The 17,823-nt window shown below is 38.9% G+C and overlaps 3 protein-coding genes across 7 annotated transcripts; 2 read left to right on the top strand and 1 right to left on the bottom strand.

The window, feature by feature from the left end:
- Positions 1–432: 432 nt before the first annotated feature.
- rrp9 (ribosomal RNA processing 9, U3 small nucleolar RNA binding protein) lies at positions 433–5,764 on the bottom strand. 4 transcript variants are annotated; one of them, XM_069144643.1, is made up of 16 exons: positions 5,570–5,764; positions 5,328–5,422; positions 5,104–5,216; positions 4,939–5,006; positions 4,244–4,285; positions 4,007–4,133; positions 3,740–3,864; positions 3,523–3,615; positions 3,309–3,409; positions 3,082–3,216; positions 2,638–2,700; positions 2,338–2,495; positions 2,015–2,094; positions 1,801–1,874; positions 1,134–1,239; positions 433–583 (listed from the first exon to the last, which is right to left on the bottom strand). In XM_069144643.1, the coding sequence occupies exons 1-16, from the start codon at positions 5,651–5,653 to the stop codon at positions 488–490; spliced, it is 1,560 nt and encodes a 519-aa protein (XP_069000744.1). In that variant the 5' UTR covers positions 5,654–5,764; the 3' UTR covers positions 433–487. The 4 variants fall into 4 exon arrangements, with proteins under 4 accessions (XP_069000744.1, XP_069000752.1, XP_069000761.1 ...); XM_069144651.1 differs by having other exon boundaries at positions 2,350–2,495; XM_069144660.1 differs by lacking the exon at positions 1,134–1,239.
- Positions 5,765–6,147: 383 nt separating this feature from the next.
- LOC138199747 (uncharacterized) lies at positions 6,148–9,915 on the top strand. The gene is made up of 6 exons (XM_069151919.1): positions 6,148–6,242; positions 6,538–6,726; positions 6,820–6,976; positions 8,273–8,442; positions 8,681–8,909; positions 9,038–9,915. The coding sequence occupies exons 2-6, from the start codon at positions 6,565–6,567 to the stop codon at positions 9,238–9,240; spliced, it is 921 nt and encodes a 306-aa protein (XP_069008020.1). The 5' UTR covers positions 6,148–6,242; positions 6,538–6,564; the 3' UTR covers positions 9,241–9,915.
- Positions 9,916–10,474: 559 nt separating this feature from the next.
- Positions 10,475–17,578, top strand: LOC138195300 (probable G-protein coupled receptor). 2 transcript variants are annotated; one of them, XM_069144607.1, is made up of 2 exons: positions 10,475–10,720; positions 13,453–17,578. In XM_069144607.1, the coding sequence occupies exon 2, from the start codon at positions 13,553–13,555 to the stop codon at positions 14,834–14,836; it is 1,284 nt and encodes a 427-aa protein (XP_069000708.1). In that variant the 5' UTR covers positions 10,475–10,720; positions 13,453–13,552; the 3' UTR covers positions 14,837–17,578. The 2 variants fall into 2 exon arrangements, with proteins under 2 accessions (XP_069000708.1, XP_069000700.1); XM_069144599.1 differs by having other exon boundaries at positions 10,475–10,734.
- Positions 17,579–17,823: the final 245 nt, after the last annotated feature.

Genomic DNA, 17,823 nt, shown 5'->3' with positions numbered 1-17,823 from the left:
AGAAAACTCTGCAGGTCCTCCACCACAAGGAATAAACTAATCTCCAGTATATTTCAGTGCAATTTTAAATTGGGCTCTAAAAGGCAACACATTAACCGACACAGAAGCAGGAACCATGACAACGTAAACCAAGGTGAAGCCCTGAGGGTTCACCAGCAGACACTTAAACAAGAACTTTTGAAAAATGACCAAAAATGCTTAAACGCTTGGCTCAAAAATGGAAAGAGCGAGGCGTGATTCAACGTCCACATTTCTGCCTTTTCACACTTTTGGTCCAACAAGGCTCAGCCCACCTTGCCCACAATACTGTGAAGTGGAAGCTGCTCCATAAAAAACATTAACCACAGGAAACAACTTTATAAACAAATAGAGGTTTTTTTTTTTTTAAAGTAAGGTGGATAAAAAAAAAATTAAAAACAACTCATGCATTGGCAGTTTTAACCCCTTTAATGTACAAAACAAAAGACACTTAACAGCTCACTATTCATTAATCTTGGCTTCCTCTGGATTTGAAGGTTTCCTTTTCAGAGGAATAACATAAATCCCATTCTTGGCTTCTTTTAGTCTCCACCATCGGCCCAACCTGTACACACAACAGAGAATCAGAAGTCGTAAATGGAAACAAATGACATCATTATCAGCTTTAAATCTGATGCACAATCTACAATAGAGGATTCACCCTCACTCTCATTCATCATTTTAGGCTGAAATAACATTTCAAAATTGATCTGACAAAAAAACAACAACTATGAGGACGTCCAAATTATTTAACCTTTGGTGGTTAACCTCTTCTACCAATCCAAACCTTTTTGTTTTTCTAGTTGTGAAAAAAAGTGAATCAATGTCAATCCGACGCTGAAATCGTGGCAAAACATTAATAATTTCCTTTCATAACTTTCATTAACTTGAAGCTGCAGAAAGCCCTTCGGAAGTGAAATCGGCAAATCAGATTAAAAACACGACGTGTTGGAAACCAATAAAGGTGGAATTTCTACAGGTAGGTCCCAGTTTGGTCATGAACTCATATCAAACTGGTAATTACCACCATGACATAATATAAATGTCCCACACTAAAAGTAAGGTGAGCTGGCTGTATGTGTGCCATATGATATGACTGCATACAGAATAATTACCTGTCCGTTGAGACAAACGAGTTCTGCATTACAACTTGATACTGCTACGGCACATAAAGCGAGAGAATATCTTGTTTCTTCTAGTCTGCAGTTTACTGTCTCTGTGCTGTGTTTATGACAGAACAGTGTTTGTTTACAGAGAAGTCACTGAACACAATTATTCTCATTCCAGAGAGCAAAAATATTTACAGCTAGACTGAAGTATCCATTTATTACACACAATAACCATCTGGGTCCTAAATCTTTCTGCGACATCAACCAAAGCAATTTAAAAACATTTTCAGATATATGACAGATGTTAGAATCATCTGCTTTATGTTGCAAAAAACACAAGCATCTACTTTCACCTGTCCTTTTTTTTTGTATTCAGCTAAACTCTTAAAAAAAAATATAACACATTTGGAATCATTAATACATTTTTCCATTCCCTTAAGTCAGCTGATGTTCTCATCTTGTGATCCCTCTCTTAAAATATCACTTGTTTAAAGAAACCTAAAAAGTCTGAACTGAAAACAAATCAAGCGTTATCACCCCCAGGCTGAGAGGTGGATTAACACTGCCATCTAGTGGATGTCTCATTCACTGAACATGAAGCTGCACTAATGGGCATTAGTTGTTGGGAACTCTGCAGACAGTTTCTATGGCAACATGAGCATTAGTGCATTACCTGTGCTCCTGTCCAACTCCAGCCACCAAGAACTGACCGGAGCTTGAAAACTTCAGACTGTTGACAAAACCAGACTGGGAGGGAAAGAAGATGGAGACAATATATTCGGTAAATGTGGTAGCTGCCAGGAATGCATTGTTATTGATTGTGTATAATTGGTCACAAAACATCTTGGGTATCTTTTTCACAAGAAAGAAGCAGGTGAAGATCTTACCACTGGTACACTGAATAGAGGCTCCATCCCACGATAATTTTGGCCACACTTCCACACGTTCACTAGCGAGTTTTGGGAACCTGCGCAGAAGAATCATCGTTACCTAATATCACCCCACACAGTAAAACATATAAAGTACCACGACACAAAGCCTCAGCCTCTGTACAACTGAGTGAAAGAGACATTTAATCAGGACCAATATTATTACTTCCAATGAATGAATTTACACTTATTCAAAACAGCCATGAAAAGGTTAATTAATGCATCCTGCATATAATATTTTGTGTGTGTGTTGCTAAAAAGCTGGTGAAGAGAACTCTCACAGCTGGAGGCACCTGAGGCAACGGTATCCGAGTTCTGAAGTGCGGCTACTGAAGAGACCCAATGAGGCTGCTCCAGCCCAGTGTCGCCATGGAAACCGTGAGCCTGCTTCACCGTGCTGAGAGGCTTCTTCTTGTTGACACTCCAAAGAGACACGGAGCTGAGGTCGTTGGGAAAATTGAGAGAGGGCACGAAAGAGAAACATGAACGAATCTGTAAACACAACGAGATCCTGGAGAGAGAGGAAAAAAATAACAGTGACTGAGACGATATGAATGTAAAAACGGCAACTGGATTCTCACCCATCATCAGCTCCTGTTATTATGTGCTCCTCGTTTATGAGCTGGATGCAGTCAATTGAACCCCTGAAGGAAAAACAAACAATGACAAAGTAACAGATGATGTCAGTCTTTCTGTATGCTCACAGGAACTATATAATATGTAATTGAGTACGAGAGCTTCGATCTATTGTTGCTAAAACTACTTTTGCTATTGATTTTTTTTAGAACCAAAGAAGATTACTCTGATTTCCAATCGTTGAAAGACTCTTTATAAAATATTTGAGATTCTTTAATGCCAGTGTAAGTCAAAGTAGGAAGTAGAGATAATCCTGAGAAATTTAATTTCCTTCTTTATTATTTTGGAAACCGTCCTACTCTACTGTGACAGCAATATTGTCTATTAATTCGCTTAACGCTGACGCGGCAAAATACAGAGACACAAGTAACATGTATAAAGAGACTCACTCGTGGCCGTGGAACACCAGCTGAGACTCCTCTGCGATCTTCCACACCCTCACCGTGCGGTCCCGTCCCCCCGCAGTCACACAGCACTCGCGGCTCAGGCTGTCCAGCCCTGTGATAGCGTCCTGATGCCCAAAGCTACAGAGATTCACAATCACAGTTGAATTCACGCGTTAAGACAAAAACGAAAATGTCAGGCGGCGAAAACGATTTTCCGATGCGTTACTCACAGAGTTTCCACATATGCATTCTCATCCACGTTCCACACCTTGACTGAGCGGTCATGAGAGGCACTGTACAGATCGTGAGTTCCCTTCCTGAATGACAGACCCTGAGAAGGAAGAAGGATTTAATATCGCTTTCAAGAAGACTAATCGCTATACAGTTAAGGTATCAAAAGAGTAAAAATTGTGCCCAACTGTGGAAGAAAGAATAAAAACATACCGACACAGGGCCTTTGTGTCCTGTAAATCTATATAGATGTTTACAGGTTTCTGCCTCCCAAATCATAATCAGTTTGTTCATGTCTCCTGTGGCCTAAAGAGATGTGAAGAAGGATGCTGACGTTACACTTTATTGTCACACTTTGTTAAGACTGGCACAACATGCTGGTTTCCCAGAACAAGCAAAAGCAGGAGTTAATCAGGGGATGACTTCTCACCAAGTATTTTCCATCTGATGATATGGCCATACACAGGATGTGGGCTGTATGTCCAACATGGCGGTCCCCTGTGCCCTTCCTTCCACCAGGTATTGTATGCAGTTTCTTCCCACTCTCAACATGCCCTGAATGTATATGGAAGAAAAATATATAACTGAGACTGACAAATCAAAGTAGCAGCTTTCTCAAGTACAAGACCATTTTTATACATGTTATTCTGATTACAATTAAAAACAGTGACTTTAGAAGATTTGACTTCCTACTGACATTTAATGATGGAGCAGTCTTTGGCAGCAGAAAATATGCACTTGTCATCTGGTGTGATGACCAGACAGGTAATGGGAAGTTTGTGTCCTCTGAACACCCTGATCTCTGAAGGATCTGGTGGTATGAGCTAAATGACAGAAAGAAAGTTGAATATTAAATCGATGTATTTATTAGCAGCTTTTCTCCAGGGACAGTAGTCACGCAGCAGAAGAGAAGGGATAACATTTCCATACTTACATCTTTGGCAATAAGTCGCTGGAGCTTTCCTTTCTGTTCAAGCTGAGGGGAAATCACATACACAGAAAAATCAACGATACACCCGAGTACAGTTCCTGAACTCTTGAATTGAATTCTAAATGACTGACGGTGTCTAAAACAAATTTAACTTCAAAACAAGTTTGACTTCAAAAGTCGGAATTTTTCAGTCACATCAACTTAAAGGGTTTGAAGTTAAAAGGCACGTGTCGTCAGTAACCGAGTGAGGACTGGAAGCTTTTCTGTGTGCATTCATCTAACATCTGCAGAAAACGTGCAAGTGAGGTATTTGTGGAACGTCTGTAAATTGTAGCCCAAAAAAAAAAAAAATAACCCGGGTTTCACTCTCCTACACAAACTAAACTAACAATTGTGAGGGGGCGATCAAAAAGTCCAGAGACTGTTCCTTATGCGCGTCACAACGCTTTGACATCCACGGAGCAGAGAGAAGCTAAAACCTTTGCGAGTTAGAATTCAAGTTATGCAATTGATCAACATCAGCAAAACTTGGGACTACTTCTCTTGAAGGTTACAGCTTCCCCCTGCTCTGTGTCTGTCACTGTGCTGCGCTCGACGCAACAGGGGGCCGTTTCTTACCTTTTTGATCACATCCTACAAGCTCTCATAACCAGCGTCAAGTACACCCTTGTCCACAATCACAGAAGATACCCCCTTACCACTTCTTCCTGAAGTCTTCCCGCAATCAGATCCGTCTCAAAGCAGTCCTCTTCTGCTTTATTTTCCTCTGATAAATACAAAAAAAAAAATACAAAAAAATTCTCAAGTTTATACCCTCTGGCAGTGACTGCAACGTTAGACCGTCTTCGTTGTGTTTATAATACCTTCTTCCTTCAGTTGTTCAAGGTAAAGTTTAGCAAGTCTGAGCTTCTTCTCCTGCGGAGTTTCCTCATATTCATAGTCGTCCTTGGACTGCCTTTTCTTGGGCACTGTGGAACTGAGACAGAAAAACAACAACAACAACAACATATTGTTAAAATTAAGATCTAGGAGTCAGGAAGCACGTGTCATCGATGTGCGTGTAACCTGAAATAACTCAGAAATGCACCTCTCGGTCTCAGAATCGCTGGAAATCTCCTCGTTGTATTTGGAGTTGGGTTTCTTCGCTCGTACTTTGCTCTTTCCAGCCGAGTCCCCATCTCCCTTCACCAGAAGACAAAATAAATAAATAGAGTTTTAATAAGCGCCTGAAACAATGTTAAAAAGCGTTGATAAGCAGCATGAGTCTACCGGCCGGTTAGCCAACGTTGCAGTGATTTAGCTTGCTTGCTAACGGTTTGGCTCACTGACCTTTCGTTTTAGCAGCGCTGTGTTTTTTTCTTTTTTGGCAAACTTGGGGTTTTCTTTTTTCTTTATGAAGAAAGACGAAGACATAGTGAACCGCAAAAACCAGCGTTTAAAAACGCCTCAACTATAAACACCGTAGGTAGAGTTCACTCTTCAACTTTCTCGAGCAGCAAGTCAACATTTTACCCACGTGGGTAGGTAGGCTGCAACCGAACTAGGAAGTTCAACTCGGACGAGAACGCGCGCTGATTGGCCAATAGTCACGTGAACACTAAAATATCCCGCCTTCTCTGAAAACTCTCGATTTTCATTGGTTTAATTAAGAATTCAGTTGAACAGGAAACTGTGCTGGGGCGAAATACTTCCCCCGGGGAATAAGTTTTCGCAGCTTTGTTCCGCACATAATTGTAAAAATATGCATTTCTCAACACAGTAACCGTTTACACACGTGTGCCACATGCATTAAAAGATAAATGTAGGATCAGTATTTCACACATATTCAAGCGGAAATGTCGTGCGCGGCCGTTATAAAATTGCCGTAATTATATCAGGACCTATATACTGCACTACTGCAGTAGTACTACTACTTCCTCTACTACGCAGTATTTCCATGTACAGTCTTTGTCCTCGGTGACTGTTTTTACAGTTTATCGTTGAAGTCAACCTGAACGGCCAGGTGAGGTTCCTCTAAACTCCCTAACATGAAATATGTCAGGTATTTGATGTTGTATTTAAATACAGTTTCAGTAGCTCCAGCTGGAGGCTTAGTAGGAGGGGTTGAGGAGGCAGGGGGAGGGGGGGGGTGCACTGTGAACTATAAACTATAAACCTCTCAATTTTGTTTCGCATCTGACTTTAAAACGATCAATACAAACGTCGCTGAGTGACTGAAAAAAGTTTCCCTCCAAGTTTGAGTCCATCCTATGCAGAAAGGCATTGGCTTGATGTGTCAACCTTTTACTCTTTCCCAGATCCCCCCACTACCACCACCCCCCCCCATGCCACCCAAGAGGGAAGCAGGAGCGACTCCAACACACCCAACAGTGAAGATGATAAAGATCGGTAACGTTACAGAGGTGCAGGAGTTTGGCTGTGATCCAGTGGAGGACAAGTACAGGTTGGCTGAGGAGTCCAGCTACTCACCTTTCCCTAACAATGAGGTGAGAAGCTTCACTTGGTAACTGTGACTAAAGTAAACAGCAACTGTTGTGTAACTTACTCTGCATAACTCCGTATCCCTTCTCATTCGGCAGCCTGAAAATATAGACTTTGATGAAGAAAATGTTTCAAGCCCAGGCATCAGAACAGACACCATCAGCCTCCTCATGAAAATAGAGCAACTGCAGGCCCAACTAAAATATGAACGCAGATGTAGGATTTTGGCAGAGAGAGAGCTGAGGGAACTCAAAGGTGGGTGGAAAGACAATTCATTCTTTATTATCCTTAAAAAAAAGATGCCACTCTAATTTTGATTACAGCCTCAGCAGGACCTTCTATTAACGTCATGACCTCTGTCATATTCTTGTAAGTTTGGTGGGTTTAATGTAGAGCTGCAACAATTGGTTAATGAAATGATCAGTTTGTTGAAAGACAGAAAAGTATTTTTTTTTTTTTAATGAAGTAAGTTTAAAAGTTTTTTTTGCAGCTTCTTTGATGTAAATATTATCTGGTTCCTTTTATTTCTCCATGATAATAAACTGAGTATCGTTTGGTTGTGGATTGTTGCTTGCAACAAACAAGACACGTTTAGGTTGCACTTGGCCTTTGGGAAACACTGGTCAAATATTTAACACCATTTCCCAACATTTTAAAGATCAAACAGCAAATCAATTAATCAAGAAAATAATTGACAGACTAATTGATAATAGAAAAGTAGGCTATAATGTAGTGAGTTGCAGCCTTAGTTTATTGACACAAAGAGGTGTTTAAATTAATTAAACACAAATAATGCATGTTAATATTTTTAATAATAAAAAAAGCTTTATATCTGAAAATAATTTAGAAATGATAATAATGCTTTACATTAAGAGTCCATAGTACTTGATAAATTAAAAAAATTTGGAATAAAAATGTTCCCAAAAAGAACAATGTAACTTGATACTACTCATAGGTAAAACCTAGAGTGTATTAAATGTAATTTGTTTTCTTAATTGGCACATCTATTAATATACTTACATTATTAATTCTCCAGAAGTTAATGAATATTTATCTGGGCTTAAATGGACAAGATTCTATTTTTTTATGAATACCAATTTACATAATTATGTTCAGACAATTTACTATGAAATTATAGACCCAACAAAAAAATCTAAATACAATCATGAATATCATAAAAAGTTACCAATTTAAATACAATGGATTTCTGATTCTTCACCAAATTTAAGATACTTGAACAAAGGCTGATAAGTAAATAACATTTATTCCATAATGAAGAAGGATTAAAATACATAATAACAGATTAAATGTATGTCTGTCTGTATCTGTGTGTGTCTTGTACATATGGTGAATTGACAATAAAGTTGACTTTGACTAAATGTAAGGTTATGTTGAATTGTTTGCTGGAAATTTGAAATCATGACTTCAATCTTTATGAAATTCTGTCTGTCCTTGATCCTAAACTGTAATCCTGCCATTAAATAATTGAAGGTATATTCTAAATTCACTTGCAGTTTCTATTTTACTTTCGTGATTTGCCACTCTTTGCAGAGATGAATACTCTCATGATGCAGATGAGGCACACGGCACATGAACTACGAGTCACTTTGGATCATGTTCTCCAAGGAGGCGAGGCAGTTGCACCACAAAACTCTGATGAAGCTATGTCTTTCCTGACTGAGCCTGAGGCAGAGATGAGAGCAGTCCATCACATACCGGAGGTCAGTGCTCCCATCTACTGTATACTCAGTGTCTTCCAATAGCAGCACACCTGTAGGCAGATTGCTCACTTCATTTACATTTTGTTGTCTGAAGAGAACCAGTTTTGTGTCAGCTGTCCTGTTTCAAGATGTTCATAGTTTATGATCTCCGGTTCGCCAAGAATAGATTACTTTATAAAAGTGATGCATCAATGCTCTTAAAACCTTTGGAACTAACTTTACTTTTTTTTGCTGTCAGGATGATCCAACCTTCCTGTATATCTCAGAGAGTCTTCGAGTGCCAAAAAATCTTTATGAGCGCATTGCAGAAATTGCAGACTACAAGAAGTACACTTCAGCGCTGCTGATGATCCTTTTCGACAGAGAGACTTTGGCCACACACTCTCTGCAGGGCCGGAGGAACACATTTACAGGAGAGGATTTTCCCAAGCCTCAACTCCCACCTGAGATTTTGAAAAGCATAATTGGTAAGATACAGAGGCCTCAGTATAACTGAGGCACAGAAACCTTCTTTGTAGAATTAATAATTCTATTATAATTATTAATAAGTTTAATAATCAGACAGATTTGATTATGACTTTGTTTTTTCTTCCAGATCATGTGGGCGTCAAGTTCGGTGTTGACAGCAGTCAAATAAAAACTGCAATCCGGACAAAGCTGAATAATGAGGACAAATTATTGAAGAAGAGACTGGGGCTGGGCAAAAGTGAAAACAAACCTATCGTTGATCAAAGCTTTTGCCATGAAGCTTCACTTCTGCCTGAAAATGGAGCAATGACAAATGACTCTCAGTTATAGCCTTCCCACTCTGCCTTCATCTTTTGGTCACCAGAATTTTATGTCTGATAGAAACACGTAACAAATTGCCTTTTTTGAGTGACATCTAGTTTATTCAGCAATGAAACCTAGTGCTTGAAGTTATTTTTTTAACGCGTTTTAGAATTTTTAGAATTCTATTCCTTTTTTTTTTTTTTTATTTTTTTTTACTTTGATGGCTGTTGGTGACTTTTGTATGTTTGAAAAGTGTTTGACCAAACCCAGGTGTTCAATGGCACTATAAACTGTCACGTGTAATCAACAAAGGCAAAATTAAGTGTTCTTATTTAAGTTTCCTCACTGTATTTGAAACACTGATTGCTTGTATCTAAATAATTGGTTTGTGAAATCAGTCTTTGTCAAGCAGTTATACTTTCAGTTAGCTGACCTGCGTATGTGTAAGTAGGACATTTGTATTTCAATGTCAATGTACAATATGATACGGGATCTCATTTGTTCACAACAAACTGTACATTACAACAAGTGATACCGGGTTTCCAGATAGTTCATTTGCATTTTCAAAGTATGATGTAAGTGATAATTCTTCCTTCTTCCACATCTGTTTATTACGTCTTCGTTGTGCTTCACTATGTAAGGGCAAATAAATTTTTGAACTGATTCTTAGTTATCTTAACTTGGATGTTTTCTTACATCAGCACAGTGAAGTACAGCATGCTCTCATCGAGATATAGTTTTCTTTTACCAGCAGCCAACAGATGTCAGTGCTGAGCCCTGTTCCATGCTGTTCTGCGAGCGTTGATCCACTTCTACAAGGTTGTGAATTAAAGGTTTCTCTTACGTAGGGAAAAAAAACTTAATTTGATGAAGAACACACCGAGTGTGAAATGATAAATAGACTGAACAAATCTCACTGATTCTTCAGTGTCTTCATTCTCTCAGAAGCCATGGAGAGAATAGAGGATCACGTGTGACAACAAGCATAGTGGACAGTGTGTGACAGTCACTGCCACATACTGACTGATGAAAGACTGAGTGAGTGTGTGTGTGTGTGTGTGTGTGTGTGTGTGTGTGTGGGATGTGGTTAATATCAGTGGGTGGCAGTTTGATGCAGTCATCTTTGGAAAGATGTGATTCGAACAGCCATCAACTGCTGACTCCTCCTCCCTCCTTTCCCTCAAGCGAGCAGTGCTGTCTCAGTGGATTCACAGCACATCACTTCTGTCTCTGGTGGTTTTAGTCCTGCCTGGGGTGCTGGTTCCTCTTTTAAAGCCCTAAAGACTGTTTCTTTGGGAAATCTGCTGCTTTCAACAGAAGTTGCAATACAACAGAATAGTTTCTGGTAGAGTGCCGACAAGTGGACAAACACTTTTATGCAGCTGGAAGCAACACCTGGACATTGATTTTGATATATTTGAATGTTTCCCAGACAAGTCATCACCATGTTTTGGAAGTATTCAAATTTACAAGAACTTTTCAGATGACCTCTGCCATATTGCAAAATGTAAGATCTGCTTGGTAAGTTTTTGTGTAAGTTATGTGTTGTAGTCAAATTAACCTTACTTTAATAATTGTGCAGTTAACATAAAGGAATATAAATGAAGTCAAACAATTTGTGAATTTGTTAATCAAAGAACGATTACACTAAGTTTTTTCTTAGTAGTGTTATCACAAAATCGCTGGGACATCTAATTTTGTAGAATTTCTTATTAATTCTTCTATAATTTCTTTTTCATAGCTGTCTGATACTGACATTAAAATAAACAGGGGGGCCTGAAAATTACAAAATGATTGTAGCACCATACTAAGGTACATGAGTCTACATGTGTTTAGTTAGGAAGACAGAGAGGAAGAGTCAACAAATTAAGGGCAGTGTTACAAAGTATACAGGAAAAAAAGGAGCAGATGATATTACAGAATGCAATAGAGTGGTGCAACATTATTCCTTCAAAAACATAGTAAAACCTGTAAACCTATTGTATTATGCCTCACCTTGTGCAATGACAATAACTAAATGTGTTTCAAATCCCCAAAGTCCTGCTAATTACAAAGTGGTCAACAAATAAAACAAATCTAAAGGAATTAATGATATTATAAACTTGAACTGTCTTATGAACTTTAAGCATTTCAACATGCTTTCATGACTCCTCAACCCATCATATAGGGAATTTGAAGGACATTTTTGCTGGCACACGTTGCACTGTCACTCTTGTATCTATGATAAGGCCTACTGCTAATGGTCAACGCATGCATGATTAATGCAAGACAATAGCAGTTGATTATTATCATTTTTAAGTTCCTATTTAAACTTAGATCTCTTAATTTTAACCTTTGAAACAAATTATGTTTTTTTTTTTTACATACTAATTTAACCAAACAAAATTTGATTTCTTTAATGCCTGATATTTCTGTTTACATCTGAAATTAAAATACATGATCACTTTTAATACATTCATTTAAATTAATCTAAATTGGTTGTATTAGGGAGTTTCCCAAAACAGGCAAACATTCACTGTAGCTTTATTCGGAATTAAAAGGTTTTTGAGAACTAAATAAACTAGAAATGAGTAGTGGCTAAAAATGATTAAACTGCTCAGAAGTAAAACGTGGACTTAACGGATGCAACATGATGTTGGGCTGCAACTGGAACACGATGAAAACGAGGATACCCTTACATAATACGTATGAGAATGTACATGTACTGGTCCGTCCTCAGGATGAATCTCAGTGAAAATGTAGCATGCCAATAGCTGTCCACCAGAGAAGATGACAGCAGCAGAGAGCATCAGTGGATCACTGTCAGAGAGCAATCAAATGTATTTGGGACACAGCATCCTCCACAGTTACATCTGAAACCTGGTTATGGTTATCAGGATAAGATGGGTAGGTATGCACACGTGGAGCCACATTAAATATAACACAGATGTGAAAAATGAGTGCAAAAGCATCAATGTTGAACGTTAAATTTAGTGATTAGGGGTCAAACCTGTTCTGGCTGGACGTTTCCTCTTTGACAGCATGATGAAGGGTGACACTAAACACATACTAATCGATGCAGTCAGTTCCCTGCAGCTGGACTCAAACAAGCAAACTCATTATCTTTCATTTCTAAAGGATGGAGATGGATAGACGAGCGACAGGGTGTCCTCCATGAATTATTCCTATTGATCATGTTTCTCACTCACTAAAGAGAGAGTGTGTGTGCCACTTTCTAAATGTATGTAAAAAGTAACCTGGACCGTTATTGATTGACTTGTATGTGTTTACTTGAAGGTAACAATGTTGGATGTTTATGTTTACACACTTTATGTCTTAGGGTGTCAGCTACTCTTTATTACTTCATGTGATATTGGTCATGGTTACGCAGCCTAGAAATAGTTGTAATGTCTTTTGTGGCTCTGGGGGGCTTTGTCAACGATGATGATGTCATAATGATGTCTTAGGGTTATCTCAGCTTGGGCCTGGAGAAAACACATTAACAGCACAAAGCCTGTGTTACAAACTGGAGGTATAGAGTTTGAAACATGCAAGTGTTTACCAGACAATGAAGGTCTAAAAAGTACACTAACTTTGAGCATCTATCATGTTATCTGTTTCATCTACACATACATTAGCACAATGCATACCGTGTTTTTTTTTTTTTAGCTGTGCCTTAAAAGCACCTACAATCAATGTTTTCATGTTAACAATGGGTCCCACAGCTGCTTGTGAAAGGGCTTGTTCTTACTGAAGAACTTGCAGGGAACCGTTACCAGGCAGCAGTTCCTCTCAGCTCTGCAGAGCTTTGCAGCAATTTTCTGCAGCCGATTTTAGCGACTCTAAAACCCAACTACACAGATTCAACACCAACTGCAAACAGAAAACATAAACAGCAATCTGGTGAACAGTGCTGCATTTAGCAGCAAAAGAAATTTGACTCAGAAATTAGTAGAACCCAGAAAAAGAGCTAAAAGGAGTGTTAATCTTGTTATTACGCTGATTAAGCTGACACAAATAAACCCCCAAACCCCCAGGCTTACATCTGCTGAATGTTTAAATAAGCAACTGTTTGGTAAATGTTTTCTCATATCAGCTTAAAAGGCGATAACATGCCAGTGATGTGTTCACAATTTGTTTTCATGGCTCCCAGGTGAACCAAAAACCAGATAATTAGTCAATTTAAAGCTATAATAGCTTTCAGTTAAGACGATTTTCCAGAGATATCATTTTTAATGGACTTTTTTTTTCTCTTTACAGGAGTGAAGAGTATTTATTTTGATATCTGAAGGATCCTTTGATCTCATCACTTAATAATGGGGAAGTCTGGAATTCAAATTTGTACTTTGAAGCCTTTATTATGAATAACACAAACAGTTCACTTCTGGCCCCTGAGTACAATGACAGCACCAACACTTGGGCACCAATGCCCTCTGCTCCCAGCAGGCAGCTGGGCACTCTTCCCAACCCACACACACGCTTCAAGGACTTGACTGGGATATTTTTCATGGTGACCCTGAATGTTCTGGCACTTCTGGCCAACACTGCTGTTCTGGTGGTTGTAATAAAAGCCACTCATCTCAGGAAATTTGCCTTTGTGTGCCACCTCTGTGCAGTGGATCTGCTGTGTGCCATCTTGCTCATGCCTCTTGGTATCGTGTCTAGCTCACCGTACTTTGCTGGTGTGGTGTTTACTGTGCTGGAGTGCCAGGTCTATGTCTTCCTCAATGTAATCCTCATAGCTGCCTCTATCTTCACCATCACAGCCATCAGCGTGGAGCGTTATTATTACATCGTCCACCCCATGCGCTACGAGGTCAAGATGACTCTGAAGCTGACTGCAGCAGTGATGGTGATGGTGTGGGTGGCTTCTGCTGTGCTGGGATTGTCTACTGTGTTTGGATGGCCTTCTTATGGCAGCCATACCTCCATCAATGCTGCACACTGCTCACTGCATTGGAGCCACAGTGACCACAGACGTATTTTCTCGGTGCTCTTCAGTGTCACTTGTTTCTGCCTGCCAGCTGTTGTGATTTTTGCCGTCTACTGTAATGTGTACAAGGTTGCCCGTGTGGCTGCGCGGCAGCATGCACCTCTACCCTCCTGGACAAACAGTCAACTAAAGCGTCGCTCAGACTCAATAACCAGCCAGACTACCATCATCACAACTCGCAATGCCCCTCGCAGGATTACACGGGACCGACCTTTCGGTGGCGGTAAAGCTGCTTTCACTCTGGTGGTTATTGTTGGCCAGTTTCTGATCTGCTGGTTGCCTTACTTTGCCTTCCACCTCCATTTGATACTAGATGCAACACCGCAGATCCCTGATGACCTGGAAGAAGCAGTCACCTGGCTGGCATATTCCTCCTTTGCTATTAACCCATTTTTCTACGGGCTTCTTAACAGACAGATCAGGGAGGAGCTTTGTAAACTGAGACGCTGCTACTCAGCCCGGCCAGTGGAAATGGCCCTGTCGGGCCATGAGGGCTCAGGCCATGAGAACTTCCTGCAGTTCCTCCACAGGACCAGCTGCACATTAGAGACACGAGCAAGCATTGCCACACCAAGTCCTAGGAACACTCTGGATCAAACTGGGCAGACTGGTTTCAGGATACCAGGACAGATACCAGAAGAGTTCAGCTAGATATACCTCACTGTTGTGCCATAACATTTCATGGCCTGCTGGATGAAATAAGTGACTGAAAATAGGATTAACATTACTTAATGTCATAATGTTTGCATTCAGTACAAGTTGAGATGCAGCAGAAGTTTAATGGACTTAATTAAATAAATAGGTTGTTACTGTAATTGTGGTAAAGTTTGCAGTGATACACTATTTTTACTAACTATTAAGTAACGTTACGGTTAATCAGCAATCAGTAGATCTGTTCAATAAAAAGTAATGAACACAAATATCACATTTTTGATAGTATAATCAGCCAACAGATTTACAGGTAAATACCGTCTCACAGGAGGGATTTATAATCTGCCGATAATGACAGTGGGCAGTCATTCATTTTTACACTGTTGCTTAATTCTGAAGAACACTTGCTTTCATATTATGTATTAGTTTCGCAGCATAGTCTTTGTACAAGTATCACACAATCAAATGTTGTCATGTTGTATTTATGTTGCAGGAATTCATTTAAACTTTATTTATTGTAAACCAAGAGGTGACATGTTATTTTTATTGAAGGATTTTTTTTTTTATTATTTCTTATTGATTTAAGTGTGAAAATAAACATTGATTACTTTGATCATTTGAATGATACTATCACAGTAAGGGGACATTTTACTCTACAACATTAGCAAACAATATGTGCAAGATTCATACGAATGTGTTTTCTCAGTGCTTTGGTCTCAATGAAACCGATTTATTGTGTCCTCTGAGCCAGACAGTTTAAGACTTATATACTGTATAGATTCCCCCTAAAAACTTATGTATATATATATTTTAAAAGCAGATAATAATTTACTGCTTTCTGTTGAGTTATAATTTTACAGGATAATCTCTAGAAGGGGTACAGGGTGGTTGGCTGTCCTGCAACTGTCAGATCAACAGCCAGCCTCCCTATCAAGTTTCCTTGCACCATACCTGTAAGTTGGATAGGTGCGCCAGCTGAATGCTTTCCCCTGAAAAATGAGATATGTCTAAAAGTAAAAAAGGGTGCTCAACTGCACTAATAATGTTCCAGTCTGAGCACATTTTGTCTGTGTGCAAACAAGCTTTAGCTCTCTGGGTCGCAACCTTCATGTCCTCAATGTGTCCACTTATTAAAAGCATGCAACTAAGAGTGATCCCAGTCAACAAATGATTATGTAAGGAGAAAAGGCCATTTCATAACAGCTGAAGTGGTTGTCTCTAATACCCTCTTAATACTGCATGTGTTAAGAACAGATTAAAAGCAAATAATTTATATTTATATACATTTATCCATGACTATGACTGACTTGTCAAATACTGTAGACATCAAATTATTGTATACGCAGCTTGTTCTTATTAAACTAGGTCAATCCTTTATTTGCTACACAAATCAATCATTTGAGACAGTCTGATGATGTACTGTTGATATTTTTGTTGGGAATATTTTGAGGGAATGTACAGCTCTGCCACAGACATTAGACTTAACATCAGACAGACATGCTGATTACTGGTGACAAAGGAAAAAAAGACATGCTCAGCTAAATTTGTGCAACTCTGTGAACACCATCTATTGATGTGAACATAAATCTGTGAACAAATAAATTAATTACATTGAGAGTTGTATGAAAATAACCTTTGCTTTGCTGTCTAGTATCACTGAAGCTGGGAAACTGAAATCCTATTTATTGACATCTGAATATGTTACAATTGAGATAACGCTGTCATTTTATGATCTCTGGCTGTAAACACATTCACATAAGTGCTGCGAGGGTATGAGTACAACTCTGATAACAGCGCAGCCAAGTGTTGTTATCGATAGGATAAAATTTAGCAAAGACCAAGCAGTGATGTCCTCAAACATCACTGCTTGGCAAATATGATATCATGCTTGAATGGAGGTTTGTTTCACTGTACACATACAGTTACACCTAAATAAATATACACTGTCACTCTCATACACATACACATACACACACACACACACACACACACACACACACACACACACACACACACACACACACACACACACACACACACACAGTCCAGTAGTTCTCTGTGCAAAGGTTTTAGGTATTAAAAGCGGGTTGATGATGCTTTCAAAAATAACACCATGAATTTTTTGTATTCAACAATGAACCTGATATAAAATGGGGAAAACATCTTTATTAAATCAATATATAGCATGACCACCCTTTGCAATAAAATCAGCACGAGATATCCTACGTAAACGTGTGTGCAGTTTTTTAAGGTATATATACTTGGCAGTTGGGTTGTTTGGGGACTTTACCCCAGCTCATCTGTGGATCTAGACTGTCTCAATTACTTCTGTCTCATCTTAAATCGCAGCCACACCTGATGATGTTGGCTCTGTGAGTTCCACACCATCTTGCCTTTTGTCGATGTAGATAGTTCTTCATGATCTCTTGTGTAGCAAATAAACACAGGGCATCTCAGTTTATATGGTTCACTCAGTGGAGACATCATATAACTTCAACAGCTGCAAGCAGCTGTTCATACTGTCAGACTGTATGAAATGAAATAATTTTGCACTAATAAAGGGGATTTAGGAGAACTGGATTAAGGTATTATTAAAAAAAAAGTGTCACAAAAAAGATATGTTTGTATTATACACAAGTATATTTTTGGATTTAGAAATTTAGCTCAAAAAGAAACAATGATGTTCAGTTTAACTTTAGCAAGTTAAAATTAGAGTAAGTTATTTCTATTAATTGTACTGCATGCGTCCAAATGCTATGAAAAGGGGGGAAGTAATGTAGATAAAAACACATTTCAAAGATTTGCCTGCCTGTTTCATCACCCTGCTTCCAAGGTGTGTGACTCAGTTTAATGAATATTTGAGCCTGAGCAGTCTTCATAAGTTGCTAATTAAAGTGAAGGACCTTCCACTTCAATGGCAGTTTTTATTAAACCCAGACAAACCCATCAACTGTCTATCTCTTGCAATATGCAAAGCATATTCATTG

This window comes from Embiotoca jacksoni, unplaced genomic scaffold (assembly GCF_022577435.1).
Source record: "Embiotoca jacksoni isolate LCO1_2020_lvr unplaced genomic scaffold, fEmbJac1.0.p SCAF_1, whole genome shotgun sequence".
NCBI classification, from domain to species: Eukaryota; Metazoa; Chordata; class Actinopteri; family Embiotocidae; genus Embiotoca; species Embiotoca jacksoni.
Note: the sequence above shows the minus strand (reverse complement) of the source record. Positions and strands in the feature narration are given on the sequence as shown.

Excerpts from the sequence above, each read along its gene's own strand:
- rrp9 (XM_069144643.1), bottom strand. The coding sequence starts at position 5,653 with ATGTCTTCGTCTTTCTTCATAAAGAAAAAAGAAAACCCCAAGTTTGCC. Across the intron at positions 5,423-5,569 it reads CAGCGCTGCTAAAACGAAAG|GGAGATGGGGACTCGGCTGG; the intron begins GTCAGTGAGCCA and ends CTTCTGGTGAAG. Across the intron at positions 4,134-4,243 it reads AGCGACTTATTGCCAAAGAT|CTCATACCACCAGATCCTTC; the intron begins GTAAGTATGGAA and ends TCTGTCATTTAG.
- LOC138199747 (XM_069151919.1), top strand. The coding sequence starts at position 6,565 with ATGCCACCCAAGAGGGAAGCAGGAGCGACTCCAACACACCCAACAGTG. Across the intron at positions 6,727-6,819 it reads CACCTTTCCCTAACAATGAG|CCTGAAAATATAGACTTTGA; the intron begins GTGAGAAGCTTC and ends CTCATTCGGCAG. Across the intron at positions 8,443-8,680 it reads CAGTCCATCACATACCGGAG|GATGATCCAACCTTCCTGTA; the intron begins GTCAGTGCTCCC and ends TTTTGCTGTCAG.
- LOC138195300 (XM_069144607.1), top strand. The coding sequence starts at position 13,553 with ATGAATAACACAAACAGTTCACTTCTGGCCCCTGAGTACAATGACAGC.